General features: G+C 44.8%; 1 protein-coding gene across 1 annotated transcript in view; it reads right to left on the bottom strand.

The window, feature by feature from the left end:
* The window catches only part of PKD2 (polycystin 2, transient receptor potential cation channel), a 239,049-nt gene extending 212,799 nt beyond the window's left edge, over positions 1 to 26,250 (bottom strand). Inside the window, exon 1 of the mRNA XM_078676197.1 lies at positions 25,492 to 26,250. Coding sequence (XP_078532323.1) covers positions 25,492 to 26,068 — 577 coding nt within the window. The 5' untranslated portion in view covers positions 26,069 to 26,250. The remainder of the gene's footprint in view (positions 1 to 25,491) is intronic.
* Positions 26,251 to 26,734: the final 484 nt, after the last annotated feature.

The following is a 26,734-nucleotide window of genomic DNA, read 5'->3' as shown; positions in this document are numbered from 1 at the left end:
CTTCACTGGTTTTCCTCCTACCTTTCCAACTGACACCAGTTTATTCACATGAGCATATCAGGTTCCAAAGAATTCCCATCCCCAGTTGGAGTTCCCCCAGGGTGTCATACTGTCTCCTGTCATCTTCAATCTCTAATGGAGCCGGGTGGTGTTCTACTCACAGATAACAGCATCAATATTCACTGATATGTCAATGATACACAACTATGCTTCAAAGTCTCTTCTATTTCACACATTCAACCCCTCAAACACGACCTATACATTATTCAGACAAGGATGTCCAGCACCTAGTTGACGATCATGCTATTTGTCAAGAACAGCAAACTAGAAACAGTACAAACCTAACTCATCGCCATGAACCTTGACTGCTTCAAACCCAAACTTTCAATGAATGCCAGGTCACTTGGACTCACCCTGGATAGCAACCTCACCCTCAATGAACACACTGCCAAAAAAATGAAAACAAAGACAGCATGGAACCAGCTCTCTGTTCTAAAGAAAGTTAAACTGTTTCTTCCAGAAAATAACTTCACATCTGCTGTTCAAGCCCTTGTACTCTCACATCTGAATGTCGGTAAAACCCTGATTTACGGCATTCCACACTCCATACTGGCACCCCTTAAGGGCATCCTACATGCCATAGGAAGTCTCATCCAGAGCCTGAAGGAATATGATCACTTCACCTTCATCCTGGTGGAACTCTATTGGCTCCCTTTGCCGGCCAGCACCATCTTCAAAACCAGTCCATCATTTACAAATCAATCGCAACCATAATCCCCGCTTTCTTTGAAGACAAGATCACCATCACTGATGGTTCTTGGCACACCCGCAGCCAGTCACAATTAGACTGCAGACTAAGAAATGTATAGCAGAAAAAAACAAGGTGGCAGCTCGTTTCCATCTAGTTTCAGGATCTGGAACATCCCTCTCTCCATCAGGGCTGCTCCAGTTTAGGAAAGATTTGAAGGCTCTCCTCTTTAAAGAACACTAATCACAATGAGTTAACGGTTCATGAGCTGATTGCCTCTCTCTTCACTTGTTGCTTTTGTGTTTGTTTGTCTTTGACCCTGTACAGGGTTGAATGCTTTCTGGCTAGGTTCACGCTATAGAAATACCATAAACATACATACATACACTCGGGAGACTGCATTCCAGAAGGGCAGACTGCCTGTGTAAAGCCATCGGTCCCCCTTTCACTGTGCAGGCAACAAACTGTCCTGCATTCGAGGGGAGGGAAGCAGAAACCCACCTGTAAAAGAATGCAGTTAGGCGGCAGCATCCACCTGCAGAGGGACATCTGTGGGGTCCATGGGCCTCCTTTTCTGACCTTCCAAGGACTCACTCAAGGAGCACACTGACTGTGCGCCACCAGTCACACCACAACCTGATGGCCTCTCTGCCTCTGCACCAGTCTTTGTAATACAGTTGGCAGAGGGGAAGTGTTTCCTCATTTGCATGAGGTCATGCTCCCCTGAAAATTGAAGACCACCCCCTTTGCGTTCGCACCAGCACACAATATGTGCCAGTGCCATCAGTAGTATAAAACGGCCCTTTGTAATAATAAATTACCCAGTGGGAGCAAATACCCGACGAGCTCCCGGGGCACTTACTGTAATACAATGCCCGGTAGAAGTCCCCACGGGTGGGCAAGCATTTTGTATTTATTGGCCCATGCATGCCAATGATTAGGGAATGTCAGGTGAATGACTGATCATCAGTCCATCTTAAAGGAACCACAAAAAGATCCACTGATCAAGACTGTACCATCAACGTCCCCTCAAAGCGGGCCAGCTGACTTTTAAGAAACATAAAACGAATGCAAGGGTTGCTTGAAGTTATATTCAAAAACAGATGACCAGAGAGACTAGGAGGGGAAAAGTGAGTTTCTGGATTGCCTCAGGCAGCATGTGAAGGAATCTAGACACTTTGTTATTATGTGCTTCTGGGTACGTTTCTTCTGGTACAGTTTTAAAGTTGCTTAGTTTGGGCTATGTTCCTGGACTTTTACGGCTTTAGTGTTTTTACGGTTATCTGGCCGACTACCCAGAATCTTCTGTATTTAATGATCACACACTTATATTTCATGTTTGTTGGAGACTAAGTGGTCGTCAGCTAAAACAGTACAAGCCACCCCAATTTCAACCGCGGTGCCATCGAAGGCTGAAAACGACTCCTAAATGATGTAATGTGTTATTTCGCTGGCACTGATTTCAGACACCATATGCGCAACTGGAAAACTTTGCTAACTAAAGAGCAAAGACCGAAGCATTGTTGCTGCGTCCCTAGAGCCATTAGTAGACCTTTAGTGAAATCATGGGGGCTTTCAACTGAAAATACTTAAGGTCACACATCATAGGATTTGGCAGGGTCCTTGATTTATCGGAGCAAGCAGCAAAATGTGTTTCCGACTTAGTGTCGAGGTACAGTGGAAAGGCCATATGCACACATTACACTGGTAAGCCTTAACTTGTTTTCAGCCAAGATGCATTTATGTACATGGCTTTATAAAGCGCAGAACAGGCCTGAAGGGCGTCGGGGCATTGTGCAGAAAAAAAGTATTTTGATTGACGTGAAAACCAAATGCAGTAAAAAAAATATTACAATCAGGCATACACTGCACACACTGTTGCAAGCAGTGTTGGGAACATGTTCCGGCACATAATGAACCACAGAGGCAGCTGGCATCTGCTGAGGGAAGGGGTGGCGGGAAAATAACATAAAAAATTAAGAAAAAACACTTACCTGATCGATTCTACTGACATTTTTACCCAACTATATGTCCATTTAAGCTTTGTTTTTTTTCCAGAGAATTTCTAAGGTTTTATTTATTGTAAAGTAAGATACTGTTTTTTTAACATGAAGATGTTCATCGAAGTGCGCAGTCTGGGGTTGGGCGCCCCAACCCCCAATACACGGGCGAAGGCTGGTTGGGGGCCCAACCCCACTTAAAAATTTGAGGGGGGTTCCGTGGATCCACTGTGGCGCTTATTGCAATAACCCTAGTGAATAGCTCCAGATATACAGATCTGTCGCGAATAACGAGGGGTGTCGTGCTGGGCATTGCGGTGGATCTGCAAATCCATGGAACCCATAAACAACTTCTTTTTTAAATTCGACCCCCGCCCACCCTCAAGGGTGAATGCCGACGACACAAAGATGTATGTCAGAGACCTGAAGGCCAATCTTCTGCCAATGCTTACAGCATTCCTTCAATATGGCTGCCTTGCCAGGATAACAGTTATTTGGTCTAAATCGGTTAGGTTCCCCTCAGCATCAACAACATGCAAATTTAACTCAGAGCTTCCTTTAAGATGATCAGCGGCTGCAGTTAACTATCATGGGCATATCCATCAGTAGGACATTGATGAAACATGAAATGAGAATTATGAAGGGCAATTGCATGGCTGGAGGAGAGAGTACCGGTGTGGGTAAAACTGCCACTGCCTATGGCGGGCAGGAGTGCCATCGCCAAAATGCTGATTTTTCCAGAGTTTCTTTATCAAGGCAGCAGAACTACATACAGAAATGCCAAATCTTGACATAGCGATTGCAGTGGGGAACTATACAATCCTATAGAGAATTAGCTGAAATGTGTAGTGATTTTAAACAATCTTAACTTTTGTACTAGGTTATCAAATTTTTAAACAATTAAGACTGTATTTCAAAGAATATTTTATATTGTATGATTTTATACAGTAAACAACCTTTACCACGCATTTATACTGTGCTGAGTCTTCCAGAGTAAGAGCGTCGGATTATGCACCACTCATTGAAAACTTACCAACTTTTTTAACATTGAGAATGTACAAACTGTGATGTTTTAATCTGTTCAAATTGGTTTCATATCTGTTTAAAGACCAAGGTCTAAATAAACATTGCTTTTACAGTGACATAGTTTCTTTATCGGTTTGTTAATATCCTGCTACCGCTATCCAGACAATTCTTTCACAAGATTAGATCCAACCTCATTATGCTTGTTTGGGCAGGAAGTCATTCTAAGGTAGTATGGGAGATGCTTACATTGTCATTTGGGTGGGGCAAGATCTGCATGTCGGACCTAGGACTTTACTACTACTGTGCACAAGTCCAATATGCATATCTTGGACATCACTCTACTCCTTTTATGCTACATACTGCAATTGAGGCATACAACGCTGCACCCTATCCACTAAACACTATTCTCTGCTCTGCTATAAAATGCCCCACAGCTAAGATTGGCACAGCTGTGTGCATGGTCTGTGCCTGTCTCTGCCACTGGGCAAGTCTAGACTATGTGTTTGCTAAGAGGATGCCCTTGCTCAAAACCCAGCACTGATACTTACAGATGACCAACATATGTGACAACAGCTGGGGCGCATGCGGCAAGTGACACAGCCAGATCTGTACCCCGATGGTCAATTACGAACACTCTGGATGTACACCACTTGACATGTTCCTCTATCACCAGCTCCGTGCCACATGGAGAGTGTGATGGGGGGAGGGAGGGGGGGGGGGAGATACTCAAATGTCGGTCCTCTTCTCCATTGCTCCATGGTCTGGGTGAAATCCTGGATTCTTCTCCCCCTAAGAAATGGATCACCTGTTTATTTACAACCATGCAACACAAGACCCCATATATGTATCTCGAGGGCAAGATCGATTTGGCTGACTGATTTTGACTCCTCTGTTTACAGAGAAAAAAATAAAGCTACCGCTGCGCATAAACAGGCTCAATTTCCAATTACGACTAATCCACATTACATTTCTCCATAAAACATATTCCACCCCTCCCTCACTACATAGGATGGGCCTCAGAATTCATGCTGCGCTCAATGTCGTGCCTGGGACTCCACCTTCCTGCATAAGCCTGATTGTGCCCAACTTTAGCTAGGTATGGTCATCTGTGTTTGATATAATGGATAAAGTATCCGATTCCCAAACTGAGAGAATCCCACTTGTTGCGTTGCACGGATATGTTAAAGCTGTCCCAATGGAGGGGGTTGAGATAGCTCATGGCCCTGATGCTTCTGCAAAATTCAGAGATGCAATGTTATTGAGCCGGCGGGCCTCCTCGGGTGAAATACCGAATAGATGCTATTGTATATTGCCAAGAGCAGCTTGATGGGTACTAGGCACAGAGGGCTACTAAATCCTTACTCAAAAATGTTCTTTTTTTCCCATTTACCTGTTTTTTTGTGTCGGCAGGGGATCCCTGGAGCTGGGAAGAAACGTGAGAGGAGTGATGACCCTATTCCGCTTGAGTAGTCCAGATTGTTACCTGCAACATGTCCCCATTGCCAAAACACTGATAATGTCAGAGATATATGTGCCACAAAGATGCTTGTGTAATGTTGTGCGTTACTGTATACTCCACCCATTGCAATTGCAGGTCGCGGTGAGATACGTTTGGAAAATTGTGAGTGCATTACTAAACAACCTACTTGAGATTGTTGTTCACTGTGCCATAATGTGTAGCATCCAGTGTTGTACCACTAATGTTTTTGTTTTAATGCTACCTTCTTATAAAACTCAATAAAAACACATTTTAAAAGAGGACCTACTTAACGTTAAGCTCAGGAAAAAGTCTAGTATAAAAATAAAAACACGGTACCTCACACCTTAAGTCAAAACTAATGGCAACATACATTCTCCAGCGTTGGGAAATATTCAGGAAACCAAAGCTCTTCAGCTTCACACTTCATGATGGCCTTTGGCTAAAGCACACACCCAAAATGACCACTACCGAATATTTTTGATTAATTGCACTACGAGAAAAAAATAATTAAAGAAGATCCTCCTATTTCACATAGTTCTTCAGGCTTTAGTTTAGGAACGCGAGTCTTGTCAAATCAAACCTAAGTTTATTCTAGAATTATATAGGTTAACATTTACCACCCTTCACAAATGTCAATAATTGGAAACTGATAATTCGCCATTTCTTGCTCTTCTTTCAGAAGTTACATTCGCTATTTCATGTTCATAAAAAATGTCTTATTATACTTAAAACATTCCTGCCACAGTCAGTTTAAATCAACCAAAAGAAGCCATGAAATGTTTGTTAATTGAGGAATAAGCTATCTTGATATAGATTATGCACATTAGAAGACTCCATAGATATGACACATGACAAAGTCACATCAATCTATATAACACTTAGCTGCCATTGCAAAATGGCCAGAAATTTTTACCATTTAATGATCATTGTTGAACGTCCCTACCCTGCTCTTTTCATTGGCCCATCCGTGTGAACCTCGCACAGTCGACAGGCTCCAAGAAAGCTACTCCAAAGCTCAGCACATGGACTAAGAAATCAGCATTCAGAGTGCCAAACGTTTTTTCAAACTGGTATTCGTTGTGTATCCAAATTTCTATAAGAAGGTTCAGAGATAGCCCTTGAGTTGCCTACTCCATCTCTCCCTCAGCTTTCTATCCGGTTTATACTGAGAAAATCCATATCAAATTCCAGTTATTTTCCCGAGTAGCATAGTCTTCTTTCAAATAGCTTTTATTTCGGTTAAAATAACCCCAAAAAGAACAATGACATATGATACAAGAGTAAAGAAAAAACACAATAACATAATACAACAAGTGTAAACTTTCATGTAAATCAGCAATGCTTCTACAACGGCAGCTTACTAAAATCAACTACAAGTTTTAAAATGGGTCTTTGTTCAATCCGGAACATTAAATTGTCAATCATTTCTTCTTATGTACATGGCTCACAGCAAACAAATATCTACTGGTGCCAAACACAGTAACACAGTCAAACATGAGCCAGAGACAGTCAAACAAGTCCATCTCTGATCTTTCACCAGGCAAACTGAAAAGCCTACTGTTAAAGTCTAGCAACTGACAGCTTTCCGGTCTGAAAGTCCTTGTAATCAATTCTTCAAACATATGATAAGTACAGAGAGAGTGGACTTTGGGTCAGCCCCCTTAAATAATGATTTATATATGCTTTTCATGGTTTGTCAGTGCTTGGATGGGCTTTCCAAAAGTTCATATCATTCTGCCTTCACAATAGGGTTTCGAGACGGTCATCAAGCTGTTTTGTTAGATTGCAGATACAACATTCACCTAGTAACTGAAACGCAATATATGTTCTTTGATGCATCTACTTTGGCCCCCAGCGACATTTTTATTGATGATCTGTTTTTTGTGTAGGTAGTGTGTGCTTGTTGATGCCCTACCCTGTGATAAAAGACACAGTGCTATTCCCCCATTACTCTTCACATTTGTTGTGATCATGATATCATGTTGCAGAAATTACAGCTTTTTTGTCACACAAAGAAAAATCATACCCGCACATACACTTTATTAAACATATACCCAAAATACTCATGCCCCCACTATTTGCAATGTTGTCATCTACTATGTCATCAGTGATGTTATTGATGTCATAGAACATTTCAATTTCTAAGGTTTTTTTAAAAATGTAGAGTAAGATATTACCATATCTAACTAGAACGTCGCTTTAACCTTTCCTTTTTTCAGTACAAACACTAATATTTTATTCCCATCATAAATATACCAACTCCCCGCCGCACATTGCCTTTGGCCATGCAATGGTGGGGTTGGACATAAGGTCTAGCACGAGGCCAGGCCTTGCGCTTTAACCTCTCCCACTCACTTACCACCGGTGCGCATGGCTTGAAGTTTTGCACGAAAGCCCATGGCAGCATTACTGAATGTCGGCGTGCTGAATATCATTACTGCATAGTCTTGATTCCACCTCATTCCTCTTTGCTCCTCCTCCAGACACTTCCTGCCCCTTTATATCACTCATACAGGTTCCTACTTTCTCCCTTTGACATGACTTTTCCATCTTACTCAATGTTCTTTCCCACCTGTGTGTTTTTTCCTTATCTTATTCTGGGTCAAAATCTGAGGAGGAAAAAAAGTGCAGATCCTCGAAAATTGGTGCAGGCGAGACCATCTGCAACCACCGGCTCAAATTAAGCAGTGCTCAGCTTTGTACAGCAGTAAAGATCTCTCATCGGATGGTACCAAGTTGCTTTAATGGTTATATTTGTATTGCTTTACTAATAATATTGCCTTTGTAAATCATGTTGCCTGAGCAGTGTAAAACACATTGGATGGCAATAAACAATCCGTTGGGCACAGTTTTAGCCACAGATAATGCTGCAGGGCACAGTAGGTCTCACCTATGCTTCTTGTCAGCTTTATTTCTTTGCCCTTCAATATATTTTATTTACATACCTTTTTAAAGCACATACTGGGCACCATGGGTGTTTTGTAAGACACTTCTGTTTTGGCTTCAATTTGGTTTCAATCAAAAAAATTCTCTCTGCGTGTATAGTTCTGTATTTGTTATGTAGAGCAATAGCTTTACACATGTAATATAGTTTGTACATGTTTTCTTCATAAAGAAATGAGCTGTGGTATGTTCACCAACAACTTGGATATTCAGACCATAATAATCTATAGCAGTAGTTATTAAACTGTGGTAGGAGACCACTAAGGGACCCGCAAAGCAGTAGGTATGTGACTGCTTAGAATATTAATAAAGTGTAAATAACTAAAGCAGCAAAATGTAGATGCGAAAAATTTAAAACTTTCTTTAAATGTGAAGGAATTTAAAATTGGAGGTTAAAAATTGATTATCTTTAGAATGATTCATGGTTACATTGCAAGCGCATTAAACAGAATACAGTATGGATGATGAGTGGTCTCGATTGAATTTAGAAAAGCTCCAACCTTCCCATTAAAATGTAGTTGTTTTTACATTTGTTCGTGAATTAAACAAAATATTTCAGCAAATATATATTTTTTGATGAATGCTAGTTTTTGCATTTTTTAATGTATTGTTTTGTGGTTCAAATTATCAATAAGGATTACGCTGGGGCCCCCGGCTTTCAGTAATTACTCATTTGGTGTACCCTGCTTCCAGTAATTACTCATTGGGTGTACCCGGCTTCCAGTAATTACTCATTGGGGGTCCCGGGATTCCAGTAATTATTCAGTTTGGGTCCCGGTGTTCCAGTAATGATTAAGTGGGGGTCCGCAGAAATCAAAAGGTCAAGGACAACTGCTCTGCAGTATATGCGAACTTCAATTCTAGGTTAAATATTAGGCTTACAATGTAGTCAATCATTCATCTTTGATTTAACTTCACATTACAAACAAATTATACAAGAAGAGTATTTATAAGGTCCCGGGATTTGACTCTCTTGTAATATCCCTTCAAGAGACTACACGGTGAAAGCTCATAGTTGTTATCTGCTGGTGTAAGGAAAATGTATTTGTTTACAGCTATTTGCTACAATTGCTAAAGTAATAGTCTAGAAACAGAGAGAGCATCGAATCAAATAGTTCAATTATGTATGACAAAAGAAGTGATGAGGTCTAATTGTCCATGCCTTGTTAGCCACAGGGTTTTCAGATATTTAGATCTTAGCTTAATCCAATCAAGGTGCCTTTTTACAGCTCTCTTCCTAGCCGGGCCTCTAAATACTGTGATAATGCTTAACTATCTTTACAAAAGGTTGCAAGTTCGAAACTACATCCGAATACTTAACTAATACCTACTCTTTCTCAAAGCTGCTTTACATTCCCATCTCCCATACACAAGTTTTGGACCTTTCTCCAACTCTAAAATACATACAATAGAACTCTTTAAAATACACGTAAAAGGCATGTTTACAAGTGAAGGTGTTATTTATCACACGTCATAAATAATATCCGGGGGTACCTTATTTATTGGGCACAATAAATAGCGACTATTATGACTATTCATAAAATAACGTGAGGATTTCGGTGTTTTAACTCACAAAAATGCCTCAGCTTACATTACTGTACAGTGTTTCCAATATAAATGTGAATACACGTTTGCAAATTTTAAACAATTTGAGGCCAAGTGTATGGCTACCACCATTCTCCATTGTTGTTTGCAAATACATGCAGAACCTTGAAAGCAAGATTGAAGATTGCTTGCTTTCAAAATAAAATGTAGACAAAACATTGCAAATTTTAGAAAACATTTTGCAAACATTTTCTTCAACTTCAAATAACATTTCTCTAAAGCACCATTCAGGGAAATGTGTTTGATGCATGCCAATATAAAAAAAAAACATTAGTATTCGATAATCAGTGTAAAACCATTTTGGGCAACATTAAAATAAAACAGAGGCTTCATTGTTAATGACAGTCACAAAAGTGCACCCCTAGTTCTACAACCTTGCATTGGTGCGAATTTACAACTTTTAGGGATTCACAAGGGGTTACAGTAGCAAGCATAGATAATGTATTAGTAGCAAGCTACAGCAAGGCTCCTTTTTGCACGTGCAAATACACTGGTGCAGGCTTCTTCAACAAGTAGCGTGTGAGCTACTGGTAGCTCTCCAACTACCTAAAAGTAGCTCTCCTGTGTGCAGCCCAGTCAAGTTCAAAAGCTTTTATTCGATTTGTACATACAAATCATACAAGCATAATAAGATACATAATTTAAAATATTAAATCACCACATGGACACAAATAAGAAAAAGGAGTAGGAAAATGTGCAAACGGCTAGTGTGCAACAGTTAAAAATTATTCTTTCCTTTTAAAATCAACAAACTGTTACGATAGTACAAAACATTCATAGGTGTACAGACAGGAAATCGATAAGGTATACTTGATAGACCATCTCCTGGCAGCTGTACATTTCGGTAAAATAATTCCGGTAAAATGATTCTGGACATTTTTAGACTAGCATAAAAATGATTTAAAAGTAAAAGAAAGGGGAGACCATACAGTACATACTGTGGACATCAACGAGTAAAATTATACCTTAATTACAAAGATTAATATAAAACTTGGAAACATACATATACAGACAGGGATGTAAAAGGTAATAGCAGCATAATACAATTCCTGGCAGCTGTATAACATGGGTACAGACAGGTAAGTATAAAAGATTTTACAGTACGATACTTTCCTGGCAGCTGCACACTTCAATATGTAGGTGGCCAAAAAGAAACAAATATCCTCATTCTCCAGTGAGGATAAAAGTATCAATGCAGTTTTTGTGGTACGGATATTATACTTTATAAAAATCGGTTTAAGGTATTTTATCCTAAGGAAATGAAAAAATTTACAAAAAAGTAGAAAATGGCAACAACTCTGACGAGAAGTACTGTCACACGGGCAGAGTGTCTCTGATCTGGCTTTCGGGTTTGGGAATGCAACCAGATGGTGAACAATACCCAATCTGACACGTGTTAATACATATTGGTGAGAGGGACGAGTCACGTACACAAGGTAAGGTTGAAACCCCGAGGTTAAATTCAGGTCCTTGTAAAATTTCACGGTGGTTAAATTACCAAAAATTTTATCTCGCTCTGCCTTTTGAAAATTTAGAAACGTTGTCTTAATTTCTTTTTTGGGAATAGAAACAACCTCTTCTGGCTCAAGAAACACATCGATGTTAAAAAGAAGAAGATACCAGCGGTGAATGTATCTCAGCCACTGTATGCGTGAAGAGTGGTCCAAACCTATACAGTCAAGAATAATATCTTGAGTGAATCGAGTCTCTGGCTTAGCCCAAATAGAACGCCACAATAAAAGTGGCCGAACTGCTGCTAAGTCAGAAATAAACTCGACCCCGACCTCTTCGTGGATCAGTTGGACAGAGGCAGAAGGGGGGACACATAACAACCTCCTTAAAAACTTGTTTTCATCCTTTTGTAAGGATGTGCCCTCGCTATGGCCCCATACCCCTGCCCCATACAGAGCAGAAGAGACACAACAAACATTATATATATTCATCATGTCTGGAATGCTTCTTGAGCCAAGTTTGGAAGCAAATCGGAAAATACTGCTGGTGGACCGCAGCATTTTTAACCTAATGGAGTCAAATTCAGAGGTCCAAGTCCCACTGTTGTTGTATGTAATTCCCAAATAACAAAAGGATTTAACATGTGTCAATTTATCTTTATCCAGAAAAAAGGTATGCTTTGACTGTTTTGCTGCCTGACCGCATGACATAACATACGTCTTAGATTTATTCACTCGAAGCCTCCTAATTTGAATAAACTGCATAAAACTATCAATTAAACGCTGGAGGCCAATCTGTGTACGAGATAAAAGAACAGCGTCATCCGCATAAAGTAATAGCGGGACGGGTTTTCCTCCAATCAAGGGAGCGTCTGCTGGGATGTCAACCAAAGAACGGTCAACACCATTAATGAAGAGGGAAAATAAAAGAGGGGCCAAAACACATCCCTGGCGTATGCCCCGTGAGACTTTAAAAAAAGGGGTGCATTCGCCTAGGGTACCATAGCGGACCTTACAGGAGAGTTTTTCATAAAGTCTAGCTAAGAAATGGACGATTTCCCTCGGTGCCCCTGCTTCAAGCAAAACCTCCCAGAGAATAGCATGGTTAACCAAATCAAAAGCGCTGCTCAAATCAGCAAAACATAAAAAGAGGTTGCCATTTTTAGCCACAGTATATTTGTTAATTAAAAGGTCCAAATTTACACATTGATCCAATGTGCCCAAGCCTTTCCGGAAACCATATTGGACTCTAGTTAAAATATTTGAATCAGTTGCCCAATTTTCTAGCCTTTTGAGCAAAATCCTACTCATTACCTTTACAGAAGCGTCCAACAAGGAAATTGGCCGATAATTGGAAGCCTCTGATTTGTTACCTTTCTTATGTAAGGGAATAATGACTGATTGACCCCAAGTAGAAGGGAAATTAGTTTCTGCCGCACAATTGAATATCCTCACCAGGATGGGAGCCCACAAATCTGGTTCATCTTTGTATAAATCCAGCGGGACCCCATCAGGGCCAGGGGCCTTGCCTCCTTTGCTGTTAGAAATTCCTTCATGGCTTTCTTCTAATGTTATTCCCAAAGGGAGAGGTAGCCAAGAGGTAGACTCAGGAGACGGTGACTCAAGGGATAACCCTTCTGGATTAAAGATTTTAGAAAAGTGACTGACCCAATCGCTGCATGCAACATATGATGTTAATTCTGGAACATCTTCTTTATTGAGAAAAGGACTATTAATTGTTTCCCAATAAAGTTTGCAGTTTTTGGTCTCGGCTGCTTCTTTCAACTTATCCCACGCCTCAGTCTGTAATACCTTTTTCCTGTTATTAATTGCTGCTTTATATCTAGACCTGAGGTGTTTTATTCCCTCGTTATCGCGTGGTTTAGTACCTAAAGCGTTCTTGAGTTCTCGGAGGGCAAGTATACAGGGTTTATCAAACCACCCCTGCTTCGGACCACTATTGGATATCGGGGCCTTAGTAAAAATACCATCAATAATACTATTAATGGAGACAAAGTGTAGTAATAAGCAACTAGGGTCACTTTCGTTATCTAGACAGGAACTAATTTGGTTTTTACAACTGGTAAGAACCTCCTTCTGCTTGGCCTTGGAATTAGTTCCAGTCCATCTAATCCTTAGACCCTTCGGTCTGATGGGTACTAGGTCAGTAGAACACTTTTCACCTGAAACTGATGGGGTACCATGCCCTAGGAGGGTAACACGAATGCTGTTATGGTCACTGAGACTTTCTTCATTTACATACAAGTTAGTAAAGTCTCCACTGCTAGACAAAAGAATATGATCTATAAATGACCCTGCGTCCCTTCCTGTAAATGTGGGGCATGTTATTGCCTGATTATTTATGTTACAGTTTAACAGGGTCAAGTCTAGTGTAACTAGCATGTTGTTTAATGTAGAACCGTAACTGCAGTGTTGGAAGTGGAGAAAATCCTCCCTCGCTCCCAACCCCCCCCAATGACTGCTCATAGCCGCTCCAAAACCACAGATATTCCCATTGGACAAATGGCAGGGCTGTAAGTTAAAATCCCCTGCCCAAACAACCTCAGCCTTTCTTTTCGAAATGCCCATGGCCTTGGCAATTTCCTTTTCCAGGGGTGGTAAAATATCTCCTCTAGTGGCATCAAAAATATTGTTGTAGAAATTTACTACAACTAGGTCAATACTCTTACTGCACTCCACCCTTACTACCTGACTGTGGGTCCCAACTGTCGTACTACTTTTAACTGTACAATTACACAGCTTGTTGGACAAAAGCATCAAAAGGCCCCTTGGCCCTGCCCGAGCTGGATTTAGTAGCTTTAAGGCAGTGAGATGTGTACCCTTCAATATTGATATGGTCCAAACACCACGTTTCCTGGAGGAGGATTAGATCTAATCCCTCCCCAATAAACCTGGTCCAGAAGGGTGAACCTATTTTACTGGCAAGGCCAGCAATATTCCAGGAGATAAGAGAAAGTCCCGCTGGCTTACCATTGTCGCCGACAATAGCCGACTCTGGCTGGATTACACATGGTGAGGTAGGACTATCTTCCTGGAGATTGGTATCTGGGCCTAGACTGGGGGTGACGGTAGATGAACAAGCATCAGGACTATCCCTAGTTAGTGTATGCGAAAGTGGTATTGACGATGCCACTATTGGGGATTCAAGAAGTGTGGGGAAAGGTATGGCTGGAAAAACACTCTCCATATCATTTTTGGTGGTAGAGAGGTTTGAATCTGAAGCTTTGATAAAGCTGAGTCAGTCTACCTCATCTAACACACCATATCTGTTAGGATGAGCGAATTGTGAATACGAGGGATCAAGAGGAGGAGGCATGTCCTGCCATGATTGTTGCCACTGGGGTTTAACAGATTGTGGGGGCTGAAAAGGTTGCTGCCACTGATGAGCAGACTGATATAAAGGTGGTGGATAATGAGGAGGTTGTTGCCACTGAAGACTAACATGGTGTGGAAGAAAAGATGAGAGATGTGGTGGTTGCTGCTGAAGACTAACATGGTGTGGAAGAAAAGATGAGAGATGTGGTGGTTGCTGCCAAGGTTTAATGGTATGTTGCGGGGGATACACAGACCCTCTATTACTTGGGAAAGTAGGGCGAGAAGGATTTGGTCTTGGTGGTATGGGAAGGAAGTAGGACAAAGGGAGTGGATTAATTTGGGTAGCAGGACCACTGTTGGGTGCATTACATATGTAGCTGGCTGCCCCTATATCCCTAAAGTTAACTGTAATTACGTCCCCTACTATTGTTTTCTTACTCCTGCCCACCCAGTCCCCTCTACGCACAGTAAGAATTTCACCACTCATATTACTAGGTAAAGGTTTATGTAAGTGGAGCCACTGGGCGCATTTATTTCTTAACTCTACAAAGGTTTCTTTTACTTCCTCCTTCAGTGGGGGAACAGCTGTCAACACAACCACAAAAGGGGAGACTTCTGGTGGCAGGCTGATTGACTTAAAGCGTGCCTGCTTTGGCTTAAAGCCTTCAGGCTTGTTTGTAGGGAGAGGAACTGAAGGGTTAATAGACTTTCCTGCGACATCTTTTGCTTGTGAGGTAGTAGTTTTATTTCCATCAACAGGATGTTGATAAGCCGAAGTAGAACCCACCACCTTCGGAGTAGATAGGGGTGGGGGTTGGACAGAGTTATTCCCTGTTTGGGACAGATGTAGTGTAGCTGGATCCCTGGAAACTATAGTTATTTGTGCATTATTTGATGCATCTTTAGAAAGCTGGACACAAGATAAGCATTTGGGGACTGCTTCTTTGATCTCTTGTGGCTGAACAGACCCTGGGCCATTCGTCTTATTAGGCCATTTCGAGTGCATTAATGACGTGAGTCTGTCAAGTTTTGAAATTAAAGGCTTAATTTGTGCTGCTATTGTGGCCTCAAGGTCCAGTTTAAGATCTGTTACCATATTTTGAACCCAGCAGGGTATACCTGGCGCCAATTGCGGGGTAGGTGATATCAGGTTATGATTCCTGACTTTAACTTTAGGTTTTTCCTTATTCTTGCTCTTGGACGTAACCTTTAGAGGGATAATAACCCTTCCCCCAGAATCAATAAGTACAGGAGCTGTTTCCATATCAGTTGGCCCATCTAGACTCGGCTCCGCTTTGCCGGGTGACTGACAGGCTTCTAGGTCTGGGGTAGCCTCAAGATCGACATAAGACGGATCCGAGTCAGATTGGGTAACTGACAGATCAACAGCATTCGGTACAGTGAATGCGCCAGCGGTGGGCAAGGATAAGGGTAAGGAACAGTTATTCAAGGGCTGCTGGGAGGGTGATTTGGCATTTGCAAGAGAACCCAAAGACGAACGCTTGGCGTTCGCGAGATCCAAGGAAACTCTTTTTTCCAGCAAAACAATGCTTTTGTCGATGGTCTCGTTCACCCGTGAAATAAAGAGATCTATGGGTGCAGTCACCTGTGCTACCGCCGTGGCTCTTTTAGTACAGCTTCTAGTTCTGTTGCGCATGGCTGACATCTGTGACGCAAGGGCAGTAGAGGATGATGATATAACTGGGAGGCGGCCACCAGTGTTTGAGGAAGAGATAGAAAACACAGTTCCGCCTACCTTGTCGATGAATTAAGGGTGATAAGACAGGGGTTCAGGACCAGGGCCGTCCTCTGCCGTCCTTGAACGGCCTTAAACGGCCCGCTCTTTGCCCGGTCTTCGCCCCGAGCTCCGCCCCGCGCGCGTCCCACGTCGCGGTGGAGCTGGATCCAGTAAAGAAGGAGGAGGTTGGGGGCGTGGCCGCCGGGGGAAGAGGCAGCAGCTGTGTACAGCTGAGGCTGCTGGACCTCGCAGTCCCCCGGTAGGCTCCAGACGCTATCACAGGCGTTAACCTCTACCTGGGAGCGCGTTGGTACACCACCGACTGTGGAGCCGCTCACACCAGGGAGGACGGGGCAGGCAGCAGTGAGCGGCACCCGCGGAGCGGGTGTCGCGAACGGTGGCAGAAAATGCGGGGAAACACAGGTCCTCACAGGGCGAACAACAAAGTCCCGAAGTGCAGCCCAGTCAATTAAATTAGAAGCTTATGCTTAGTTGAACTAATATATGTATACCAAAATCGAAAAGTGTGTATCCAAGATAAAAATGTGTGTATTTTCAGAACTCTCAAGTTGGTGTTTGGAGAATAAAGGTTGAATTTCTAAAAATATATTTAACGGTCATATTGGAGTGATAAATTCTGTGGCTATGGGGACACTTATTACTCATATTGTTACCTTGGTGCCAGTGGAATTGCAGCTATGGCGGTTATGTATTACTCATGTAGAAGCACTATACAGAGATATAGTCTTTTTAGGGCTCGGGCTCTGCGTACACTGCGCAGCAGTGTCGTGCAGCTCCGAGTCCTATTGCGGGCAATTTGAAAATGAACCTTAAAATTCCACACGCTCCTGCGTGTGGATTTCCAAGGTACATTTTCATTGGCCTTGGCGTGCTGTTTTTAAACAGAACACGCAATAGGCCATAAGCCATAGGCAGTCGCGTAGCTCCGCCTATGGCCTATTGGTGTCTGTTACGCGTACCAGAGGCCATATGTTTTGAATATAATTCAAAACATATGCTAGCAGTGGCACACACGCCACTCGCTATTATTATTTTTTTTTTTTTTACAAAAGCGATCACGCTGCTTGTTTTTTAAGTGACCACCACTTTGTATTCATTTTTTAGATTATATCGAGGGGTGGGGGTTTAAAGATAGCCTTGCTAGTGAAGTCCTAAATTGGAAACTTTCCAACAGTTACAACTTCTGTTTGTATTGTTTCCAAGGTTAATCAGTCTAGTACCTTTCATCAGTGCCAAAATACATAGCAAATAAAACAAATGAAACTGGGGACAAAAACGGTTCTATTCTCGGAAAGGAAAGGTGAGCTAAGATGGAAATATAGTTTATGATAAACAGACTCTTATCATTCACTATAGCCATGCAGGGCTTCTAGACACTACACTACGATTAAGCGTGAACACAACTTTATGGGGAAAATTGCCAGGTTTACACATCTCGCTGAATTAAGAGGTGTTTTGCAGATTTTGCCGTGCGAATGACAGTGCATGGGCCTGGACAGCAAGAACCCTTCGGCCTCTTAAGCAGTGTCAAGCAGCTACTGGATAAACATTGTTTGTTGGTAATCTAAGACTTCGGGGTGGAAGATGTACATCTTTTATTTTGTGATGCAGAAACAGCGCGACAATATTGTCTGCACGATTTGCAATAGACTGACAAGATCGAGAAATGAATGAGAATAGAAAGCCTCCTGCAACGCAGAAGAGACATTTCAGAATCACAGAATGTAAATTCATCTCAATGCTAGTATTTTTGGTTCTGCTTTTTTTCCATCCTACTCGCCTTCTTGAAGTTTACCACTGTCCAATGCACTCTACAAACAGTGCTTAATTTGTGACCGGGGTTGCTGGTGCTGGGCCGACAGCACTTATTTTTTGACCCACTAGCAAGTGCAGAGAATGGAAGAGGAAGCGAAAAATAGAACAACAGTGACCAGAGGGGTGCGAATGGTTGAAAAATAACCTGCAATAATAAGATAAAGAGACAGCCAGTGTTGCTGCACCGGCTCTGGGTTCCTAAGAAAAACGTTTGGGCCCTGTATATATTTATTTATTTTACAAATGTATCCCTGTTCCACAGCTTTGTCGACATGCGATGGCCACAGACTAGGGGTCTAGCCTTATCGTCGTAAGCACCAAAAACTAAATTTTCTTACACATTGTTTACACCTCTTTCTTCATAAACCTCTTTTGCCCTAAATGTATTTCTCGAGTTGGAGCGTATTCGAGTCGCACTCCTCTGATTATCGGATTTTGGCAGCTGTGCTCAGGCTAAGTGATTCTGGGCACAAGTCAAAATATATAATTCCCTTTGGGCGAATTATCATGGACAGACAGATTATTGCCAGTAAGCATATATACACTCAACAATAAAAAACATGAAATCTTAACAAGGAAGCAATGCACAAAATATTCAAAAGAAATGTTGGATATATTTTGTATATAATGTTCTGTTCTGTGTATGTTTCCCATGTTTAACAAATTATAGTGTATGGTAATAAACTGTGCAGATCTACTTTTATTATTGTGCTTTTCTTTAAATCTTTTGAATATTTTGTGCATTGCTTCCTTGTTAAGATTTCATGTTTTTTATTGTTGAGTGTATATATGCTTACTGGCAATAATCTGTCTGTCCATGATAATTCGCCCAAAGGGAATTATATATTTTGACTTGTGTCTACTGTGGAACCCTATCCCTTTGGTCCTGGGGTCCCTCTCTCTTTTATTAGAGAGTAAGTGATTCTGGGACCTAAGGAAGTTGCACATTTATAGTGACTGCCATTAGCACCATGGAAACAACGACAAGGATTGTTTGAATTTGGGTACTTAGCACATTCTGCATAATATTTATTATTTACTCTGTGTGACATTTAGTTTGGCCTGAAATTCAACAATCTATAGGATGAGAGGAATATTGGTTGTGACATATATAAGGCATAGACCCTGTCCTCGTTCCTTTCCTTCCAGCACTGGGGACAAGCGATGACAGATAGTTAGTAGCAGCATGACTGACAGCAGAGTGAGAGTGACAGCATGAGTGAAAGCAGAGTGAGAGTGACAGCAGAGTGAGAGTGACAGCAGAGTGAGAGTGACAGCAGAGTGAGAGTGACAGCAGAGTGACAGCACAGTGACAGCAGAGTGACAGCAGAGTGACAGCAGAGTGAGAGTGACAGCAGAGTAAGAGTGACAGCAGAGTGAGAGTGACAGCAGAGTGAGAGTGACAGCAGAGTGAGAGTGACAGCAGAGTGAGAGTGACAGCAGAGTGAGAGTGACAGCAGAGTGAGAGTGACAGCAGAGTGAGAGTGACAGCAGAGTGAGAGTGACAGCAGAGTGAGAGTGACAGTAGAGTGAGAGTGACAGCAGAGTGAGAGTGACAGCATGAGTGACTGCAGAGTGAGAGTGACTGCAGAGTGAGAGTGACAGCATGAGTGAGAGTGACAGCATGAGTGAGAGTGACAGCATGAGTGAGAGTGACAGCATGAGTGAGTGACAGCATGAGTGAGTGACAGCATGAGTGAGAGTGACAGCATGAGTGAGAGTGACAGCATGAGTGAGAGTGACAGCATGAGTGAGAGTGACAGCATGAGTGAGAGTGACAGCATGAGTGAGAGTGACAGCATGAGTGAGAGTGACAGCATGAGTGACAGCATGAGTGAGAGTGACAGCATGAGTGAGAGTGACAGCATGAGTGAGAGTGACAGCATGAGTGAGAGTGACAGCATGAGTGACTGCAGAGTGAGAGTGACAGCATGAGTGACTGCAGAGTGAGAGTGACAGCATGAGTGACAGCAGAGTGAGAGGGACAGCATGAGTGACTGCAGAGTGACAGCATGAGTGACTGCAGAGTGACAGCAGAGTGAGAGTGACTGCAGAGTGAGAGTGACAGCATGAGTGACTGCAGAGTGACAGCATGAGTGACAGCAGAGTGAGAGTGACAGCATGAGTGAGAGTGACAGCATGAGTGACTGCAGAGTGACAGCATGAGTGACTGCAGAGTGAGAGTGACTGCAGAGTGAGAGTGACTGCAGAGTGAGAGTGACTGCAGAGTGAGAGTGACTGCAGAGTGAGAGTGACTGCAGAGTGAGAGAGACTGCAGAGTGAGAGAGACTGCAGAGTGAGAGAGACTGCAGAGTGAGAGAGACTCAGCAGTGTGAGTGTTCCAGAGAGAGCAGGGTATGCTTGTGCGCTTACACGTTGCACTGACACACAGGAGCTAAAACAAAGAACAGCTGAACACGTGTCTTGGGAGCTTCATGGAGACGGTCGGCCCTCTGTGAGGGGAGCAGTAAGGAGGGGACGCCCCAACCAATCAAGCGCAACTACTCACAACCTACTGTATGATTACAACACAGGCCAAAGTCCAGAGCTAGGTCTTTTCACATTACGTAGGGTGAGCAGTGTGTGAGCGTGCAGGGTGAGCAGTGTGTGAGCGTGCAGGGTGAGCAGTGTGTGAGCGTGCAGGGTGAGCAGTGTGTGAGCGTGCAGGGTGAGCAGTGTGAGAGTGTGCAGGGTGAGCAGTGCGAGTGTAGGGTGAGCAGTGTGTGTGTAGGGTGAGCATTGTGTGAGTGTGCAGGGTGAACGTGTGTGAGTGTGCAGGGTGAACGTGTGTGAGTGTGCAGGGTGAACGTGTGTGAGTGTGCAGGGTGAACGTGTGTGAGTGTGCAGGGTGAACGTGTGTGAGTGTGCAGGGTGAACGTGTGTGAGGGCGCAGGGTGAACGTGTGTGAGGGCGCAGGGTGAACAGTGTGTGAGTGTGCAGGGTGAACAGTGTGTGAGTGTGCAGGGTGAACAGTGTGTGAGTGTGAACGGTGTGTGAGTGTGCAGGGTGAACGGTGTGTGAGTGTGCAGGGTGAACGGTGTGTGAGTGTGCAGGGTGAACGGTGTGTGAGTGTGCAGGGTGAACGGTGTGTGAGTGTGCAGGGTGAACGGTGTGTGAGTGTGCAGGGTGAACGGTGTGTGAGTGTGCAGGGTGAACGGTGTGTGAGTGGTGAACGGTGTGTGAGTGTGCAGGGTGAACGTGTGTGAGGGCGCAGGGTGAACGTGTGTGAGGGCGCAGGGTGAACAGTGTGTGAGTGTGCAGGGTGAACAGTGTGTGAGTGTGCAGGGTGAACAGTGTGTGAGTGTGAACGGTGTGTGTGTGCGCAGGGTGAACGGTGTGTGAGTGTGCAGGGTGAACGGTGTGTGAGTGTGCAGGGTGAACGGTGTGTGAGTGTGCAGGGTGAACGGTGTGTGAGTGTGCAGGGTGAACGGTGTGTGAGTGTGCAGGGTGAACGGTGTGTGAGTATGCAGGGTGAACGGTGTGTGAGTGTGCAGGGTGAGCAGTGTGAGAGTGTGCAGGGTGAGCAGTGTGAGAGTGTGCAGGGTGAGCAGTGTGAGAGTGTGCAGGGTGAGCAGTGAGTGTGCAGGGTGAGCAGTGAGTGTGCAGGGTGAACAGTGTGTGAGTGTGCAGGGTGAACAGTGTGTGAGTGTGCAGGGTGAACAGTGTGTGAGTGTGCAGGGTGAACAGTGTGTGAGTGTGCAGGGTGAACAGTGTGTGAGTGTGCAGGGTGAACAGTGTGTGAGTGTGCAGGGTGAACAGTGTGTGAGTGTGCAGGGTGAACAGTGTGTGAGTGTGCAGGGTGAACAGTGTGTGAGTGTGCAGGGTGAACAGTGTGTGAGTGTGCAGGGTGAACAGTGTGTGAGTGTGCAGGGTGAACAGTGTGTGAGTGTGCAGGGTGAACAGTGTGTGAGTGTGCAGGGTGAACAGTGTGTGAGTGTGCAGGGTGAACAGTGTGTGAGTGTGCAGGGTGAACAGTGTGTGAGTGTGAACGGTGTGTGAGTGTGAACGGTGTGTGAGTGTGAACGGTGTGTGAGTGTGCAGGGTGAACGGTGTGTGAGTGTGCAGGGTGAACGGTGTGTGAGTGTGCAGGGTGAACGGTGTGTGAGTGTGCAGGGTGAACGGTGTGTGAGTGTGCAGGGTGAACGGTGTGTGAGTGTGCAGGGTGAACGGTGTGTGAGTGTGCAGGGTGAACGGTGTGTGAGTGTGCAGGGTGAACGGTGTGTGAGTGTGCAGGGTGAACGGTGTGTGAGTGTGCAGGGTGAACGGTGTGTGAGTGTGCAGGGTGAACGGTGTGTGAGTGTGCAGGGTGAACAGTGTGTGAGTGTGCAGGGTGAACAGTGTGTGAGTGTGCAGGGTGAACAGTGTGTGAGTGTGCAGGGTGAACAGTGTGTGAGTGTGCAGGGTGAACATTGTGTGAATGTGCAGGGTGAACATTGTGTGAATGTGTAGGGTGAGCAGTGTGTGAGTGTGCAGGGTACGAAAACTCAAACTAAGTCCACCACACACACACATAAGACCACACACATAAGACCACACACACCCTCTCCACACTCACCACTACATACTCACCACCACACATGCAACCACACACGCAACCATACACACAACCACACACCACCAGCCATCAGTGCACGCTTTCACTGGGCACAAACACCACCAGCCGTCAGTGCACGCTTTCACCAAACACACACACACCACCAGCCATCAGTGCACACTTTCACCAGGCACACACACCACCAACCGTCTGTGCACGCTTTTACCAGGCACACACACACCACCAGCCGTCAGTGCACGCTTCCACCAGGCACACACACACCACCAGCCGTCAGTGCACGCTTCCACCAGGCACACACACACCACCAGCCGTCAGTGCACGCTTCCACCAGGCACACACACCACCAGTGCACAATTTCTACAGGCGCACACACACCACCAGCCATCAGTGCACACATCAATTGTTAACACATCCATAATTAACTATTGTAGCAATCGCAGTATGGTGCGCTTTACTTTTAAACATATTCATCTAAAGCGCAGCATGCCACCATTGCTACAATTCCAATCCAACCCACATAATTCCACTACACACCACATGCATACACTTCATAACACATGGCTAAAAGACATTGCCATTTACAATGCAATTAGCTCGAACTCAAAAAAATCCGAGACCTATTGCATTTCCAATGCTTGTTTACATTACTGCTGGCAATCCTGCCTGATGAACTGCAGTGATCGCTGGTGTCAATCCTGAATTGGGTGGCCTTTAATGTAGTCTATTTTGATGTAGCTACTATGACAACACTAATAATATTAGTAGCTCAGGATGATATTCAGTAAACTTAAGTAGCTCTTATTAAAGAAAAGATTGGAGACCCCTGGTGTATATTTGCTCCTGGGAAAATCTTATGAGATTGCAGATCCACGTTTTCCCCTGGAGAAATAGAAATTCCCCATTAAACAACTTATTTTCCTACAACCACTCCATTTTACGGCCCTTGAGAAAGTTTTACTCCTCTCCCTGTCAAGAGTATGTCAACTTACAATGTCTGAAGCGATTGGAGAGAAATTGGTAAAAAACCTTAAACATGCAACTTTGTGATGATACAAACTCACTGGTTATTCCATAACTAAAACTCTGCTTCTAGCCCAATTCCAGCCCCTGTATGCAGATTTGCAGAAAGTGGCAAATTATCTGAGCCGTTTTGCTATAATAAAGCTGCCATAACGTCGCACCTCACTACATGGTAGACAATGGCATTTGTTAGCACAGGACAAGCCTACTTTTGAAGTATTGTGTCTCTTGGACAAGTGGATATTTTATAAAATTCCACGCCAATAAGATTGACCACGCTGGGAAAACAGGATGCCCGTTTGTCAGCTCTCCTAAAAGCATAACTCTTGCCACGTTTCTTCAGTCATCCCGCTCTCTTTGAATCAAGGGCACATCCGATACTATGAAAACCCTGCTAATACCACTATCAAGAACTAACCCTGGGCGTAGTTCGCGTAGCCGCACTCCGCGAAGCTACGCGAAGACGCACTTGCACTCCGCGAGCTACGCGTAGCTCCGCGGACATGCGTAGTTGCTTGCTAGACCCGTTCGCGCGCCGTTTTTCGTCTTCGGGTGCGCGTGTTCGGGGCGCTGCCTGCATGCTCGAGATAGCTAGCGCGCTAAGTTACTCAAGAGGTTTGTCCCGCCCGCTTGCGTTCCCTTATTTCCTGTTCCGGGTCACAAGTAACGTGTTCGCGTTGTGTTAGACATGTTCGGGAACTCATCTTCTCGTTCGCACTGCCAAAGTGCGTGATCGCGTCAAATATCGCACGAACCTACCCAGGCGGTCGCGACGGGCCAAGGTAAGCCATTGCCGCGCACGCGATAATGTTATTCAGCGCGCGAGAACTACGCTACGCACCGGATCGCGGAGTAATCGACAGCTTCGCGTTCTCCGTGGAACGCGGAGTTGCCAAAACTCCGCAAGCTCCGCGAATGGAGCGTAGTTCTTCGCCCAGGGTTATCAAGAACCAGAGGGCTCTCGCATGCAGCTGACAAAGGAAATTAAAATAAAGAAAATCACTTCAGGCGTGTGTTTTACTATTAACGTCTTCTCAGTCCTGGCTTTCGCTGCCCCAAAAAAACAAAACTACCCGCTGTCTGATTGTCGGTTTCACTAAAAGTAACTGTTGCTCTGAAATATTCAAATATAGGTCGACATCTAACTTTCCATCCGATGTTTCAATAAAAGTTTGCTTGCCAACTTTCCATGCATGAAACGCTGAATGGCGGTTAATACCTACCTAGAAATACAAATGACGCAGAATGTGAACGGCACAAAAAAGTCTCCTAAACTAATTGCCAAATAAATTGGTAGGGTCTATAACAATTTTTATATTACTATAATAGTGCATGCTTTTATATTACTATAATAGTGCATTCAAGTTTAAGGATGTGTGTTTGCTTTGCTAAAAACGTCATCACCGTTACAGAGAAAAAATTCGCGATCGCCCGGGTGATCCGTTATTGTTTCCACCGGGAGCTAAGATGTAAAACTAGGTTGAGTGCCAGATCCTGCCAGCGGTCCTGTGAGGGGGTGGCACTGTGCCTGTCAGAGCCCACTCTGCATGGACAGCTGTGGGCGTGCCCTGTCTAGCTTGGCAGAATCCATTGGATGCAAGATCACGGTGCCAGGGCATTTGGCCACAGGGTGTACTGTAAGGTACCTGAGGGTGTGGGCACTGTCCTAGGGGGTGGTTCATGTGGGTCGCCCAGTAAGGACCCCTATGGGGCTCTTGTACCAAGGTCTGGTAGGTGCACGCAGGCAACTTACCCTTCAAAAGGTACAGGATCCTTCGTGCCCCCTCGGGCCTGCCCTGGTCGGGGGGCGGCGGCAGGTTCTCCCCGCCGGCGGGGGTGGCGCAGCCCTGCTCCGGGCCCCCTCTGCGGCCTCGGCCCGCGCGCGCCCCGGCGCCCCCGCTGCTGCTGCACGAGGAGGCCACGGAGCCCGAGCGCCTCCCGGCCCCGGAGGGGTGCCACTCCACGTCCATCTCCACCACCATGCCCTCCTCGTCCTCCTCTTCCTCCTCGCCCAGCTCCCCCTCCTCGGCCTCGAAGCCCGGGTTGTCGCGGCTCCAGGCCTGCCGGGACCCGGAGGAGGGCGGCGACGGGGGGCCCGCGGCGGGGAACAGGGCCCGGTCCTGGCGAATCTGCGCCATCTCCATCTCCGTCCCCGCGGCGCGCTCGGGGTCCCGCGGACGGGCCCCCGGGGCGGGGAAGAAGCCGCCCCCGGCCGCCTGCTCAGCCGCCAGCCTCCCCGGCCACGGCCGCCGGCGCCGCCGCTCCTCCTCCGCCTCCTCCGGGCCCGGCGGGGGCTGCCGCCCGGGGCTGACGCGCTGGGGGTTCACCATCCCTCCCGAAGGGCCCCGGGGCCCCTGCTCGAGGCAGCCATCTTCAGCCCCGCGTCCCCCTCCTTTTGGGATGACTCCCACTTTCCACGCCCTCGGAGTCTGCGGATCCAGAAAAACAGGCGAAGCCGTCCACGATCCCAGTGTTTTGGCCGCTGTTGCCTGAGTGCTGCCTGGGAGGGAGGCCGGGGGCGGGCGGCAGGGCAAGCAGAGTCCGGGGGCGGTGCCCGCTGCAGACTCACTTGACCACAGGACAGGGCAGGACTGCTGCCTTTTCTTTTAAGTCAAAAGATTGCTTTCTTTTCTTTTAAGTCAAAGACTTGTTTCCTGCCCACCAACAACATTCAATTTAATGAGTACATCCAATTGAAAGAAAGGAATTCATTATATTGAACTGACAGCCCAAAATCTGTGCCATTGCACTTCATACAAAGTCCTCCAAATGTATACTTTAAAATACTGACAGACTCGATGTAGCAGCTTTTCTCTGGTTTCAATCTTAAGCGCTACTGATGAACTGAGAGCGGTGTTAACCCACTAAGGATTTTGTTGCTCCATAACTGGTGGTGTAACTGTAACAAAAACACACTGATCCCTAGCACAATACTTTAGATACAAAGAACCAAATGGCGAAGGAAATGTTTTCAAATGAGTTTATGAAAAACGATT

The sequence above is a fragment of the Lissotriton helveticus genome, chromosome 2_1, assembly GCF_964261635.1.
Source record: "Lissotriton helveticus chromosome 2_1, aLisHel1.1, whole genome shotgun sequence".
Taxonomy (NCBI): Eukaryota; Metazoa; Chordata; class Amphibia; order Caudata; family Salamandridae; genus Lissotriton; species Lissotriton helveticus.
The sequence above is the reverse complement of the archived record's forward strand: the minus strand, read 5'-3'. Positions and strand labels throughout refer to the sequence as shown.